The sequence below is a fragment of the Anastrepha ludens genome, chromosome 2, assembly GCF_028408465.1.
Source record: "Anastrepha ludens isolate Willacy chromosome 2, idAnaLude1.1, whole genome shotgun sequence".
NCBI classification, from domain to species: domain Eukaryota; kingdom Metazoa; phylum Arthropoda; class Insecta; order Diptera; family Tephritidae; genus Anastrepha; species Anastrepha ludens.
Genome location: NC_071498.1, coordinates 156,407,334 through 156,424,322, shown reverse-complemented (window position 1 = coordinate 156,424,322; position 16,989 = coordinate 156,407,334). Strand labels below are relative to the sequence as shown.

Sequence of the window (16,989 nt, the reverse complement as noted above, 5' to 3'; positions counted from 1 at the left end):
GGCAAAAAATGCAAGGAGATCAAAGCAAAGTTGGATGCTGTCTATGGGGACACTTCGTTATCTATGACCACAGTTAGATATTGGTCCATTCAACGAATTTAAACGCGGGCGTACATCCGTTTTTGATGAGTAGCGACCAGGACGACTGGCAGAGGTTACTGAGGAAGAAATCATTCAAAAAGTCCACGACATGATTCTCGCTGATCGACGAACGAAAGTGCGCAAAGTAGCAGAGGCCGGAGTGGGAATTAATATTTTACACGATAAGTTGACGATGTAAAAATCGTCAGCTCGATGGGTGTCGTGATTGCTCACGGTGGACAGCAAGCGGATGCGGATGTTAACTTCGAAGCAATGTTTGGAGCAATTTGAGAGAGATCCGAAGAAATTTTTTGCGTCGAGTTGTCACCGCTGATGAAATCTGGATTCATCATTACACACCAAAAACTAAGCAACAATCAAAACAAGGGATTTCTCTCAATTAATTTACTCCAAAGAAGACGAAGAAGACAGTTCCATTGACGAAGAAGAACGTCCCATCGGCCGGAACGGTCATGACGACGATTTTTTGGGATGCGAGCGGCGTCATCCTCATGGATTTTTTAGAAAAAGGCTGAACAATCACTCGACAATACTACAGTGAGTTATTGGACCGCTTTCACAAAAAATTGAAGGAAAGGCCGCATTTGGCGAAAAGAAGATGCACAATAATGCACCAGTACGTACATTCATTCGGAGTTGTCGCCGCCAAACTGCATGAATTGCGTTATGAATTGCTGCCGCATCTCCCGATTCACCCGATCTGGCTCTCTGCGACTTTTTTGTTTCCTAACATGAAGAAATGGCTCGAGGAAGTCATCGCCGAGACAGAGGAGTATTTTGGAGAATTTGACAAATCCTATTTTTCGAGGGGTTAAAGAAATGACCGGAGCGTTAGGTGAAGTGTATCTTTCAAAAAGGAGACTATGTTGAAAAATAAAAAAAATTGTTTTTGGAAAAGCGGTGCCTTCATTTCTAACACGGGTACTTATTGAGCTCACCTCGTTTATATACATATATATTATTTATTTGAATAAATAAATAGAAGTTTTTAGCAGAAATTTGCAAGTCTGATATTGAAACGAAAAATTATTTAATTTTTATTGGATTAAATATAAATCCAATATTTTTTGAACTAATTTTTAAATTTAAAACCGAGCGCAAAGCTGCGAGTTAAGAGGAAATCAGTAACGGATTTCAAACGTAATAGTGTGATTCCATTATATTTGGCTGGGAAATCACAACCAGCGATTGTTCGTGAGCTCGAGCACCTTAAAGTAAGTAAAGTTTTTGTTTATCGCACCATTACTCGTTACAATGACGCTGGTAGCATCGCTAAACGTCATGGAGGTGGTCAACAAAAGACTGCGACGTCAAGTGAAATGGTCAAAAAGTGAAGAAGCGACTTGAGCGAAATTCCCGACGAAGTGCCAATCAAATGGCGAGAGAACTGAAAATATCTGACCATAGCATCCGCCGTATACTGAAAAATGATCTCAAAGTCAAGCCTTGGACGATCCAAAGGGCGCATGATCTCACACCAAAGCAGCAACAATTCAGACTTGAGAGAGCGAAGGAATTGCTGCGCTTGGCCGAAAGCGGTCAATTTTCGGACATTGTGTTTTCTGACGAGAAAATTTTTCAAATTGAGCAATTCGTAAACTCCCAAAACGATAGGGTTTATTTGACCGCCCGTTAACACGAGAATTTGAATCATCGATTGGCCACCAAGAGGCAGCACCGCCACAGGTAATGGTTTGGGTCACTGTAACCACAGATGGGCGCTCTCCAAACGCTTTCATCAAGCCTGACGTTAAGGTAAATGCGAAATATTATCGGGAAAGTATTCTGGAGGTTGCTCGAGTGAACCAAGAATATCTACAAAACAACGTTCCGAACTTCATTGAGCCATTTTGGAGAGCAAGGTCAGAACTAAAAGATAAGATTCACCAGTCTCGAGGCGCTGAAAACAGCCATTGTCCGCGAGTGGGCCAAAATACCACCTGCAAGTAACATTCGGTAGCTTGCGATTCGTTTTTGGACGGCTTTAAGGCCATAGTCAGGGCAAAAGGTGGTCATATCGCGCAAAAGTAAATTGATTCCTAATTTTATACTATTTTCACACATTTTTTACTTTGAATTGAATAAAAGTAATTTTCCAAACTATATGGCCTGTTTAATTGGTTACACTTCGAGTGCCGGACCGTGTATTATTATATTTAATTTTCTGGTAAAATTTTAATTAATTGAATTTTGAAAAAAGCCTCTTGTCGGGACTGGTATTTACGGAGCTGCGCATGCCGAATAGTTGTACTGTTAAAACTTTTGAATACTGGATTCAATACTCAAAAAGCTGGTACTGGGCTTCGCTAAGCCCCCTCTGGACACTTCATCCAACCACGTGAAGGTAGGCTCATTGGAGGCATATTCCGCCAATCCCAGCTTTTTTATAATGAAGGCTTTAATGTTATTCTCCCCGTTTTGACTCTTTGGAAATGCTAGCTTTTTGCAAAACAGGAATTCCTTCATAATCACCACATCATTAGAAAGAAAGCTTTTCGAATTCTCCATTAACGTATCGCTTAGGTGAAGCTACTCGGCCTCATCAGTTTATACGTGGCCTGCCACATGTGGTGCCTCATGTGGTGTTGCGGATTGTAATTAATTACATATTGCTAAATTTATTATTCTTGATAAATTAATCGGTAAATCGGTCTCGGATGGTCGCGCGCATTGCCCCAATGACTACGATGTCCTGACTTAAGCGGTATATCAGTATGCATTTCATGTCACACTAGTCCTAGACATACCGATACACCCTTGAGCGTGTTTTGAAAACTAAATGCTTTTATATAATTTACTTTTGCTCCACTTTTACTCAAAATTTCGAGAGCTAGCAACTCAGTGAACGGGTGAACAGGAAAGTTGAGCAAACCCTTTATTATTGAATCATGGCACTAGACCAACAACAATGTTTTGCACGTTTGATTGTCACGGCAAAGTAGAGAACAAAGAATGAATTCGCTTTGTTTCACTCTGGGCTGACAGCCACATGGGCACGGCGAAAGAAAAAAAGAAAAAAAAAACAAATCAGCCGATACCAAAAAAAGGTTTCGAAATATGTTTTTTTTTTTAATTTTTTTCTGAATTTTTTTTTTTCATGAATTAACTCATATTTTTACCCCCGCAGCAAGCAATAATTTCCAATCCAAAGAAATCAAATATCTTGGAGTAATCCTCGATAGTAAACTTCTTTGGAAGTCACACATTGAAACAAAGACATCCAAAGCACTGACAGCTTTCTGGGAGTGCAAAGTTGTCTTTGGGAAAACATGAGGTCTTCTTTCTAGCCAGATCCTATGGATCTACACGGCTATGATAAGACTCATTATCACCTATGCATCAGTGGTCTGGATGAGCAGACTCTTCTTCGTGGGAGTCAGGAGGACCTCAAGACTACAACGCACTGTGGCCATATGTTGCACCGGAGCTTTTCCGACTATTTCAGGCCCGACATTAGATGTGCTGATTGGTTTACCACCACTTGATGCTTTCATCCAAGGAGAGGCCTTGAAGGCCATTTGCAGGCTAATGGCCCCTTGGTAACGGCCCCTATCCGGCATTGGACAACAGAGAAGGCATGGAATTCGACCCAACGAATCTCTCCATGCCCCTTGAATCCATGCCATCAAGAGTCGTACTTGAAAAAAGATACATTGTGGTGCTGCAAGAGGCTCAATTGTGGCCAAACTCTGAAAATTAGCCCGGTAAACACTGTTTTTGCATTTTCACAGATGACACCGGGACCGAACACAGTTCCGGCTCTGGGGTCTACGTGAAATCCAGCGGGACAAAACTGCACTTTGTTCTTGGAATGTGTGCATCTGCGTTTCAAGCAGAGGTGTATGGTGTTCAAGCAGTGGAAAACAGATGGAGAGGTAGATCTGTGTGCCTGCAGTGACAGCCAAGCTGCGCTCATGGCCTTACACGGCCCCCCAACCACATCAGGGGTAGTCGAGTCCTGTAAATCCAGGCTGAACTATGTTGGTAGACATAATAGTCTGATGCTAACATGGGACCCGGGACACGTGGGTATCGTGGAAAACGAGACCTCTGACTCCTTGGCCGGAGCCCGTTCTGCCACTCCCTGCTGCAGCCATCATAGCCACGGTTAGCAAATGGGTTACTACAAGCCACAAGCGAGCTTGGCAGGCTGAGAGAGGCTGCGGATGGACTAAACTGATGTTGCCTGTCATGTTCGACCGACTGTCGCAAATCCTCCTGTCATTAAGCAGAATACAATGGGCTTTTTAGTCTGAGTGTTTTAGGAGCCACCATATCTCATGGTGCTCCTTGGCTCGACCAATTCAAAATTTCAAGCAGAAGGAACTGCAGACAGCTGGTTGGACTGAAGCACATGGAAAAGGTAGGCATCTCAGAGAGTATACTCTGCCCACTTGTGAAGAGGAGGATGAGACGGCGAACCACTTCCTGTGCGTCTTCCCGCCTTCGCCCGAATCAGGTTTGAGATCTTTGGCACTGATGTGTTAAGAAGCGACCACCTTGGCTCCTTGGAACCATAAGATCTACTCAGATTTCTTCGGAGGTCGGGTAGATTTAAAGAAAATTAAAAGGGAATCCGAGTGTAATACATACAATTTACTTAATTGTGTCTGAGTCCTGTACTTGCTAGTTGTTTCGACAAAAAAAGCAATAATTTAAATTTGAATTAGTTTTAAGTTCTAACCCACTACTAACTTTTATTATTACCTTTTATCGCGGCATTAGCCGAGAAATTTTTATTCCACTCCTCCATGGTAATCTCGCCTTCCGCCAACTCCATTTGCAGCAATTTATCAAGTTGTTCTGTAACGTCCAAGCGTTGCACCGAATGTGCAAGTCCGGCTTTTACTAGAATACGATTGATTATCGAATGCTTCGATATGCAAGGCGCCAAGGGATCCTCGGTTTCGGTGATTGTACCCCAAAGCACAATGGGTAGTGAGTTTGAATCAGGCGTGCGTTTACCTTGCATAGTTGCGGAGAGTGATTCAAATGAGATGACAGTGTGTTTGAAATAATCGATGGCGGAATGCGACCATGTCGACATGCCACCGGTTGGCTCGACGCATGCCAAGTGACAGCGATGCACTGCATTTGTTACCCGATCCCACTGATCATCTATAACTCTCAGCTGATCACTGGTAATATCTGCGATGGTAGCACCGATATCACGCAAAAATACCGTATAAGTTTGACATTCGACTTCAGTTTTTATCAAAATTATAATAGCGCGATACCATTCGCGCTGACTGGATGAAATATTTATATTCTTGGCATAGTCACTTTTATATTTCGTATAGACCAAGCAGCGTTCGCCAACAGACCATTTTTTCGAATTTTGCGAGCTTAATGAAAAGCTCGATGCATTTGATTGTTCATCACTTTGTGCCTGTTGCAACTGATTGTGAAATTTGGTAATGCCTGTTGTGAGACTGGTAATATTTATATAAAACTCGCCAGGATCTGCGATATGCATAACATTGACTGGTGTGCGTTTGAGCACCTTTACAGGGTTACTACTGCGCGCTACGGCGTCTGTCGTATGTGGGTTATTGCCCTGCAATGCCATGTCTTTATCTTTGAAATTTGTATTTATCGGCAAGCCATCTGTCAATGGATTCATAGGTAAATTCAAGCGTTTCTTTGGCGTTTTCAAAACTTCCACCACTTGCGAACTCTCACCAGTCGATATGCAGTGCCCGTACTTGGCAAGCATTGCGCCAATATTGATGTCCATATGCTTTTTGCAAACATGCAATGATACTCGGAATGTAGTTTGACTGGATGAGAGGATGGTCATTTGTAATGTGGGATTGGCAGACAGTTGGCTAAATTCGCGAATGGCTTCAGCAGTCCAGGCGTAGTTATTATTTTGCAACGGTTCGACATCGGCTAGGGCGCATTTGATGGCGAACTCCTTTTGACTGCGAAATTTGTTGGTAAGTGGGTAAATTTGACGCCAATTAACAATTTGTTGTGAACCTTCGTCTACGAGGTGTACAAGAATGTTGCCTGGAAATATACAAAAGTTTTTATTTTAATTTTTCAATGGTTGGAGAAGTAATATATGTATATTAGGTCGGGTCGATTTGTGGGGAGGCAAAAAAATCGCCCATTGTTCTGTGAAAATCATATTCTAGGGATCAAAATAAGAAACGTTGCCGAAGGAACCATACCTCTAAAACGAATTCTGATGTCCCCCAATTTGGGTCGAACTTTTAGTGTCTTTTGTGGGGAGGCAAAAAAATCGCCCATTGCTCTGTGAAAATCATATTCTAGGGATCAAAATAAGAAACTTTGCCGAAGGAACCATACCTCTAAAACGAATTCTGATGTCCCCCAATTTGGATCGAACTTTTTAGTCTCTTTTCACATGTAAAGGCCAAAAATGGTGATATTTTGAAATGATTGTATGGGGAACGCCCCAGGGGAGTTCCAGGGGGTGTGCCACTGACATGGGTGGATCGGCCGTCCAAAGTTACTGGGGGTCGGTCATACATTTGGACTCGATTGGAGCACTCTAAATGGGTCAAAGTGGGATTTTTCGTTCGACCAAATTGGGAGACATCAGAATTCGTTTTAGAGGTATGGTTCCTTCGGCAAAGTTTCTTATTTTGAAGCCTAGAATATGATTTTCACAGAGCAATGGGCGATTTTTAAATCGACCCGCCCTAATGTATATACTCTTTTTATCTTTTATACGCAATATTCCTTATGCAAAATTTTTTTCAATAAAAATATATTGCATTGTGAAAGACGAATCTATGTATTAAAGGTGGTGTCGGTATATCAGCTGATTTTCTTTTTTTCTTTCGCCGTGACCATGTGGCTGTCAGCCCAGAGTGAAACAAGGCGAATTTGTTATTTTTTTATTCCACTTTGCCAATACTTTGATTTAACATTCAAACGTAAAAAACATTGTTGTTGGTCTAGTGCCACCACCTTTACTAAATGCGTTTTGGCATTGTTTACCAAAAATTTTATAAATCGAAATTCCAAACTTTGCACAAAATGCATTAAGATTTTCAGCTATCAGAATCTTCCTAGTTTGTATTGCTTTCGTTAATCTGCGAATTTTAAGATGGGTAGGGTATTAGCCTTCCACATCCGAGCCTGATTCCGGGGCTGTCGGCTTTGCCTTCAGGCTGGCATGGGAGGCAAGGCAAGGGCATTTTCTTCTCGCTGTTTTTTAGGTTATACCGCCTATGTTGGGTGGTAAGAGCCTCGTTCCTTTTAAACTGGAGGTACCACGTGAGGGCGACAGTTGGGAGGAATCGGCTTTACATTCGCGCCCCCGCCCCCATTAGCCCACATACGATGGTGTTTAGTAGGCCCCCTCCTCAAAAGTAGCCTTGGAGCAACGATACAGCGACATGGACAAACAAGTCAAGAAAAGTGCAAGAGAAGACAAAAGAACTTGGAGCGACAATTTTGCCAGCAAAACAACCGAACTTGTTAGTGAGACTATAAAAGCCATTGGAGCGCTAAATGCCAATAAAGCACCAGGGCCGGACAACATAAATTCAGAACTTTTCCAGAACTAACCCTCAAGTGAGTGCACGACGTGTACTTCCTTTATCATTGGGTATGTGGAACTCTGAAAAGAATCTCAACGAGCTTAAGAAAGGTGTTATTACGCTCCTACCGAAGAAAGGAAATTTATATGAATTCAATAATTTTTAGGGGCATAACATTGTTAAGCATAGTGAAGAAAATCATAGGGCACATAATAAACAAATGGATGTCGGATGCGCATCTGAGTGGCTTGAGACCACGCTCCATTGGAGTACGGCAGAAATGCGTGTTATCCCCGCTTCTATTCAATCTAGTGCTGGACCTAATAATACAGCAAGCTTCCGCGGCTAATAGCAGTATCTCGTGGGGTTTGTACGGCAACCTGGAAGACTTGGACTGTGTTGATGACATCTGTCTGTTGCCAGACAAATTTACACATATACAGTCAAAAAAGGTGGCTGTAAGCGATTGCGCAGCTAAAGCAGATTCGAGGATTAACATTGCAAAGACAAAGGTGATGTTCCTAACGCCACTGAACCGCAGCTTGCGTATGTCAAATAGCAAAAGGTCGCGCTGTATTTGGCATGTTAGACAAAGTTTGGAGATCTTCGTAATTATCCAGGCGTGCGAAATTAAGAACCTTAGAATCACGCGTGAAGTCTGTCGTTCTGTATAGCTGCGAAACATGGAATACGACAATGTGCGATGCAAAAACTCTGCAAGCATTCATTAATCATTGCCTCCAAAGAATTGTGCGCGTTTTCTGGCCAAACACCATCTTCTGCATTGACTTTTGGAGTTTGACGAAGCAGATTCCTGTTTATCTCGACGATGAAAATGGATTGGGCATACACTTCGGAAGTCTAACGGAGATATTGAAAAAGCAGCCTTAGATTGGTGCCTACAAGGAAATCGCAGGCGAGGGAGATCATCCAAAACGTGGAGACGATTAGTTGAAGCAGAAGCGCTTCAAGCGCCATGAATGACAATCAAATTTCTTGCATTGATTAAACCTAATTTTAACTTGTTTGTTGAGGTCCTATGTTCCTCCTAGGGACCACAGGAAAATATATATGCAATAATTAGAATCCTCAGGAATTTTCTGGGTATGCATTGTTAAAGTCCATTCAATTTTAGTATAACGAAGTGTAAGTTTGAAGTCGCTCAAAATCGTTTGAGAATTTGTTTGCTTACGATGTAACCCGAAAAATATTTCAAATTTGAAAGATAAAGTGAGTTTATGAAATTGACTACAAGTGTATACACACACACACACATATATTTAAACTGAAAAATAAATAACCGAGTTATAAAACTTAGTATTCACTTACCACCGCCGCGTATTTCCTCGACGCGTGCTCGGTGCCATATATCCTCGATACGTACAGCACAGCACATTTGTAGTGGAGCTACAAAAATAGGTTGCAATGTCATATTCGAGTCAGAATATTTGAAATTCAAATTGGCTTTCAGACTTTGTGCTGCCTCAATAGTGTCCATCTGGAAATGAAAATTGTTTAATGAATATCACTCACTCTCTTTGTATGCTTTGGAAATCATTTGTTTATACCTTTATAACATAGAAAATATGCGGATTTTCAATATATCCCACTTTTACAACCAACATATCCCCATTATGAAAATAATGTTTCGGCAATCTTTGACTTGTACGCGCCGTGGGAGATATTTTCTGGAGGAAAAAAAGGTGTTAGATTTTAGTTAGATATCATAAACTTATACTTTTTTGATATGTATTTATGCATATATATTTGCTCCTAAAAAAAGAACATTAAAACAATTTTTTGGGTTTTGCTTTTCATTTCTATAATCATTTATTTTAGGTTGGGTTAGGTTGAAGCGGTTGTCTGTGGGGCACTCTCAGGCTCATAGCCCATTATGATGCCGCGTAGGGAGCTTTCCCTATCTCTCCTAAAACCAGTGTGTGATTTTCAAAAATTTTAGAACATCTCCGATTTCATTTATTCTAGTTCAAAGAGATTTGTTTTAACTGCGTTTTGAAGATATTATCGCGGAAAGGGTCACCTTGTGGGCCAAACGCAATCTTTTTTTGGTGTTGGTCATGACGTTTCGGCCAATAAGGCGGTGGTTTCGTATATTGACTTTCAGTTGGGCTAGAAAACCTCGTTTTTTTTGGCGGATATATCCTGAACTTCAAATAACCCCACATATCAAAGTCTGCTGACGTTGAATCGGGCAATTTAGGTGATCCGTGAAAATCGGCATTTTTCGATAAGTCGCTTTGGAAACAATGGTATTCATAAATTGTTTCTGCGTCGAGCTCAGTAGACGTGCAGTAGCAGGCATGTTGAAATCAATAATCACCAATGCCATTTTCATGAACAATTAGAGTCCCGAAATCTGTTATCATGATACGAAAGGTTAAGTGGCTGTCTTACGACGCACTCAAGTACCTTTCCTCCTTTCTTAAGTCATGGAAATCCATCCGGCCCAACCAGATTGAACCTCTTCTCGTCCATAAATACTACTTTTTTCCATTCTCCGGGTCCCTTGCAAAAACGAGGCGGCGTTCTTTGCGAGACTTTACTCAAAGGTAGATTTTTAGATTTCATGCTTCATTTATCGCGCTTTTAGAATAGCCCTTCGAACGGTGGATTTGCTGGCCGCAATATTTGCCATTTTTTTAATTTTTGCTGTTGGAAGGTCGGGATTTGATGCAAGGATTTTGCGAGTTTCCTTCGGTGCCAAAACCATCGCAGTTCTACCTTTGTAGTTCGTACCATAGGAGGCATCTACTTTAAAGTAAAGTTCCACAACGTTTGGACTTTAACCAATCTTTTGGGCAATTTGGCTATTTGCGGGTCCCTCTGATGTCCTTTTGTTCCTTTTCGCGATCTGTTAAACCTTTCTGGTTTCGCATTTCATTAGACTTACAAATTTTTTGACCCCACACCATGAAAGCTTAAAAAACTATCCCTTTTCACTGCTTCAATGCACAAATAATGTAGGCTGACTGAGCGCCTTTATTCAAATGAACCCCATAAATTAAGCACAATATTACAACTGCTAAAGTTTTGCTGCTGCCAAATACCGTTAGATGGAATAATATTTTGATGCATGTTTATTTTCGAGCAAAGTACCAGCCTTCACTTGAATTATCGGGAAATCTTGGATTACTAGATCAAATACGGATGCCTTAATAACCATAACCACATCCTTCCATAAAATTATTGGCTCTAATCAAGTGAACCGTACTGCATATGCAAGTCTCAGAAAATGAATGAGTCCCATAAATTGAAGGATGTGTTCGATGGCTTAAACCTTTCAAGATGAAGCTATTACTGTTACTACATATTTACAAATTTTAGCGTTTGCCAGTATTTGAAAATCAAATTTGTCATTTGAAAGTTAAAAAAAGAAGAATAGCTCAGTCTCTGCAAGTGAATTGAAACGATAAACTTATGCATATATGCACTTATATTACCTTAAGTGGTGGCGGCGTGTTCGCTTCGCCTGACCTCTCCCGCGCCAGGCCGGTGTATAAAAAAGAATCTCGCACCGAAATCGTTTCTTCGCCCGAAGTAGTGATTAGATCAACCGAAAGCATATTCTCCTTGATGCGTTCCATAATGCTGATGCGCACAAATTGATTGCGTGTAATTTCTATAAGTAAATTATTAGCCTCTTCGTTCCATGCTTTACCGGCCGGCATTATATCATTTATGGCGCAACGGATGGCAGCGAAGGGAACATTAAGCGATTTGCGATCGATTTCACAGAATCTGAAACAATTCAAGAAAATTAAAAAAAACTGCATATTTTCATCATCAATTTTATTTGTACGCACCGTTCTTTTGGCATTTCCACGTGCAAGCCGAAATCGACTAAAAACACCTTATAGAGATCCTGTGATAGTGTCTTCTTCACCATAGCGCGATACCACTGATTATCATCGGCATGATAAGTCATATAGCATTGGCCTTCAGCGATAACTTTCGGTATTACATCGGTTTGCATGAAATTTACATATTTATTTGAAAGTTCGCGTATTTGGCGAATTGCATTCTTAGTTTGTACATAGAAATGTTCTGGCGATTTCACATAGCTGATGCGCACCAGTCCTTTGTCGCGCAGTACCGGGACTTGTGTTTCCGTATCCGAAGTGTTGTCGTTATTGGAGACATCATCTTCGTTGTCGTTTTGTCGTTGTGCTTGTCGTTTCTTTTTATTCTTTTCATTATTTTTACGTTTGTGCTTTTCAGTGTAACGGTCAACATCCATTTCATCGGATGTATCTGATCTTACTTCGCCGAAAGTTTGATTTAAATCACTATAGACGGGCGTGAAGCGTAAGCTGATCTTTGGATCGACGTAATTGAGACTGAAAAATTGTGAAAAATCTTTGCGCATATCGTGTTTTACCTCAAAACTGCAAATAAAAATGTTTAAAGTTAGTAAGTAGACAAGAGGAAAACGGTGGTTTGGGAAGATTCAAATTTCATAGTGGTGAAGTGTTTTTCAAGTTCAAGTTTCGTTTTTATATAGATTTTTGAAAAGTGGTTAAAACTGGTCAAAATATTGAGGTGCTATAGCTTTTTCGCTTTGGCGGGCTGTATATATGTAAATATATGTAGTACTCACGTGAAAGGACTTTTTGTAAGTTCTGAAATATGTACATGACATTCAATCTGTTCTAATTGGGCATTGTAATTATCGAACACATTGCGTAGATGTATGTCCACAGGTACTCCTCGCTGATATTGTTCCAATTCGGTGCGCATTTTCTAATTGATTCAGAGTGGAATAAAAATTACATTCAATTATATACAAATTTGGTTTATTTGAAGAGGTTAACTTACATTTAAAATACTCTGTGACTCGCCTAGTCTTCCGAATGCATCTCGAATAGTCTGCTGGGGTTTCATACATTGGAAATGTAAGTCTTCTAAAATGCGATGTTCCTCATTTTGTAGGAAGTTGTGTAGTTGTAGGAAATAATCGGATACATCCTTGAAGCACTGGGTGGCGTATTCTTCTAGCTGAGTTGCAACAGTTTTGATATCCTGAAATAAGAAAAAGATCTCAATTAGCAAAAAAGTGAACGAAACAATGAGAAAAAATAAGTTTATTAATTACTGATTCTTTTGTTAATGGAAGTTAATTTAATTATTTTCGTTATTTTCGTATATTTTGTTTCTGGCCATCAAATTGCAAATATTAATTTCAACAAGTCGAGCTCAAGTTGAGCTCAAGTTGAGCTCAAAACATGCGGCCCACCTCACACCAACTTCGTTACATTGGCGGTTTGTGAGTTGGCAGTTCGACAAAACTGTTTTGCAGTGAAGAATCTTTTTGACTTATTTCTGCTAGTTTGGTAAGATTTTCCGCACCAGCTGAATCTCTTGCGAATGAGCTTCGTTTCATCTACTGGATGAAAATATCCTTGAAATATCAATTTTTTTACTGTAAAAATGACTTGCACACTTTTTTCTTCACTTTTAGATATTTTAAACTTAAACTTCGCTCCTGATCATCAAACGCCAATTAACAAACAGCTGTTTGTTATTTTGCCAATTACCGATCAAATTGCCAAGGTTGCCACCGCGGCGCTTCGTAATTTGGCGCTGAGGCGCTTTTGCTAGATTTTTAAGACCAAAATATTAGTTTGGGGAAAAATGAATCCATTATTTTCTCGGTAGATGTTTGTAGTGATCGATATCTCGTAAAGCACCGATCACATTATTTAAAGTTTATGCTGGCTGGAGTTTAGAACAGTGCCGACCTTGGAATTTCTGGCAAACTATAATGTTTTTTTTAATGAAACTTGGTGGAGATGTTAGTGAGGTGTTAAGGAACACTCTTTATAACTTTAAATTAATCGGGAAATAATAATTTTTTAATTATTTACATTCAAAATGCCCTTGGGAACATCAGTATAATTTGCCACATTACACTCTATATTTTTTAACATTTCACTATAAATCACCAAATATACACTCACACGCGTGTTTTTACCGATTTTTATGCTAATATTTTAATTATATCTATTAAAATTAAATGCAAATACATTTGCCTATGCAATCACATTCCAATTTTAAGCGCGAATAAGAAGAAGATTGGAATGCCAACAGTATGGTGTTGCCGGATGCCTGCAAATGAAAACAAAAAATAAGTTCTTAAGTTTAGTTTTAATCATGGGGGTCGGGGTTATTGTGCCTCCTTATTACATACACGCATATGACGTTTTAATTTTGGGTTCAATGGTTTTAACACAGAAAGGAGTTTTACGCAAAAATACTGTGGATTGCGTAGCCGGAGTTGGACTGATGAGGGTTATTTTTTTGAAGCGCGGCCGAAGGCCGCCCACGCGAAAGGGAGTTCTACGCAAAAATACTGTGGATTGCGTAGCCGGAGTTGGACTGATGAGGGTTATTTTTTTGAAGCGCGGCCGAAGGCCGCCCACGCGAAAAGGAGTTCTACGCAAAAATACTGTGGATTGCGTAGCCGGAGTTGGACTGATGAGGGTTATTTTTTTGAAGCGCGGCCGAAGGCCGCCCACGCAAAAAGGAGTTCTACGCAAAAATACTGTGGATTGCGTAGCCGGAGTTGGACTGATGAGGGTTATTTTTTTGAAGCGCGGCCGAAGGCCGCCCACGCGAAAGGGAGTTCTACGCAAAAATACTGTGGATTGCGTAGCCGGAGTTGGACTGATGAGGGTTATTTTTTTGAAGCGCGGCCGAAGGCCGCCCACGCGAAAAGGAGTTCTACGCAAAAATACTGTGGATTGCGTAGCCGGAGTTGGACTGATGAGGGTTATTTTTTTGAAGCGCGGCCGAAGGCCGCCCACGCGAAAAGGAGTTCTACGCAAAAATACTGTGGATTGCGTAGCCGGAGTTGGACTGATGAGGGTTATTTTTTTGAAGTGCGGCCGAAGGCCGCCCACGCGAAAAGGAATTCTACGCAAAAATACTGTGGATTGCGTAGCCGGAGTTGGACTGATGAGGGTTATTTTTTTGAAGCGCGGCCGAAGGCCGCCTACGCGATAAAGAGTTCCACGCAAAAATACTGTGTTAATCAATTTAATTACTTTATTATTTTTTGTGATACGCTTAATATCATTGTTTTTAAGTTTAAATGAGTTGTATGTTTTTATTTTCAAATTCATTTCTCAACTTTAAATTACAGCAAAAAATACTGCAGTTTTACAATGAACCTTCCACTGAACATCCCTGCGTGCGAACTTCGTTTTCATTTCAGGTGTATGGCAACACCAACTTTTCGCTAAATTATAGAACTTTAACATTAAATTACTTAAAAACTATAAGCCTCCGGCAGGTTCTGTTTTCAGTTTTAAGATGAGGATACACCCCTCTATCACCCCCTTTTTACCGTTTTTTCCAAAGCGATCGGCACTATACTAAATTCTAGCCTTTATGCTCGTTGTCAAGGTGACATTTTACGCAAAAAAAAAATTCTTTTCCTGTTTTTTGTTCGTTCCATTCAGTTGTGAGTTACAGGGTGTGCAACCATGTTCGAAGTCAAGAAAGAGAAAATTCGGTACCTTTTAAAGTTTTTCTTCTTTCTAAAAGCGAAAGTGCAAGCCAAGCCGCTGAAATTGTGAATGGTGTTTATGGTGCCGATCGCGTAACAGGTAATTTCGTGCAAGTTTGGTTTCGTCTTTTCCTTTCAGACGTTTTAGATGTTAAAGATGCACCTCGCACAGCCAGGGCCGTCATTGAAAATGTCGAATGTCGACAAAATCACAGAAATAATCGAAGTTGATCGGCATTTTAGTAGACGTAGCATCGCCCAGGAGCTAAAGGTCGACCATAAAACAGTTGTAACAATTTCGCAAAAGTTTTACGCACAAATAAAGGATTTCTTTTCCCTCAAACTAATATAACTAAAACTGCCAAATAACGAAACAACGAGGTCGGTGTGTAAACCCCAACTATAAAATTGTATATTCTATTAAATTATATTTATAATTCTTATAAATACATATATGATAATTATTTTCTAAATTCCTATCTAATAGAATTCAAAGTCACTTGGTAACAAATGCAGATATACCAGGTGAAGTCCAAAATAAACAAGACTGAGCTAAAATAGAAACTACAGGAGCTTTGCTCTGATAACCGCGAGTTTATTCATTCAAAATAGTCCCCTCTGGCCTCAATACACCGTTTTGCCCGATCTAAAAGCTTTTAGAAAGAGTGTTTCAGTTCTTTGACCGAAATGTTCTTCAGGATGTCGATAGAAGCCTTTCGATGGCCTCTACGGACACAAAACGTTTTCCTTTCATGGAAAAATGCAATTTTCCGAATAGGTAGAAGTCAAAGGGAGCCATATCAGGCGAATACAGTGAGTGGTTGATGGTTAAAATGCGAATTCTCGCATTATCATGCACTAAGCGCCAGCTTCCTCCTTCGCGGTATTCGGGGCGAATACGACTAATGCGATGCAACAAACACTTCAAAACGCCAAGATAGAAAATTGCATTGACGGTTTGGTCTGCTGGCATGAACTCCTTGTGGACAATTCCCTTAGAATCGTAAAAATAAATGAGCATCGATTTGATTTTTGACTTCTCCAAACGCGATTTTTTGGACTGGATATAGTCATGCTGTAAATAACCAACAAGTTGTTAGCGAGGATGTGGCAACAAAATGGTGCTGAAGCGCTAGTTGGTACAGTGAACAAACATTAAGAATACAAAATGTACAGGGTTTGATTCAAAAGTAGTGAGCCTTATTTTTTTTAAGCAGTTTTATTAAACCTTTTGGCTTATATTGGGTAGTCGAAAAAGTCTTTTCGTATTTCTAATCAAACTTTAACTTTCACCACCCTTGCACCATGATCTTTTTCGCACATTATTGTCGTATTTGATCCACTTTTCGTCTCCTGTTACCATTCGCTTCAGAAATGGTTCGATTTCATTTCGTTTCAGCAAAGAATCGCAGATGTTAATTCGGTCCATTAAATTTTTCACAGACAATTCATGTGGTACCCAAACATCAAGCTTTTTTTTGTAACCAGCCTTTTTTAAATGGTTCAAAACCGTTTGATGATGAATGTTTAGTGCCTTGGCCATGTCATGGCAGCTTATGTGACGGTCCTGGTCAATCTTTTCCATAATTTGATCGACTTTTTCAACGAAAGGTCGACCGGAGCGAGGTGCATCTTTCACATCGAGATTTCCAGAACGGAAGCGAGCGAACCATTGTTGTGCTACACGAACTGATACGGCATCGTGTCCGTAAACTTCACAAATTTCATTGGTGGCTTGCGTGGCATTCTGCCCTTTTTTATACAAAAATTTTAAAAATTAGCGAATTTCTTCATTATTTTCACCCATTTTTGAACAGCTATAACTTTTTTTCAACTTCTCCG

General features: G+C 40.3%; 1 protein-coding gene across 1 annotated transcript in view; it reads right to left on the bottom strand.

The window, feature by feature from the left end:
* LOC128855462 (uncharacterized) overlaps positions 1-16,989 on the bottom strand; it is a 51,002-nt gene that overhangs the window by 10,270 nt on the left and 23,743 nt on the right. Inside the window, exons 2-8 of the mRNA XM_054090391.1 lie at positions 12,456-12,659; positions 12,238-12,380; positions 11,444-12,025; positions 11,081-11,378; positions 9,188-9,307; positions 8,949-9,117; positions 4,810-6,114 (exon numbers count right to left, since the gene is read on the bottom strand). Coding sequence (XP_053946366.1) covers positions 4,810-6,114; positions 8,949-9,117; positions 9,188-9,307; positions 11,081-11,378; positions 11,444-12,025; positions 12,238-12,380; positions 12,456-12,659 — 2,821 coding nt within the window. The remainder of the gene's footprint in view (positions 1-4,809; positions 6,115-8,948; positions 9,118-9,187; positions 9,308-11,080; positions 11,379-11,443; positions 12,026-12,237; positions 12,381-12,455; positions 12,660-16,989) is intronic.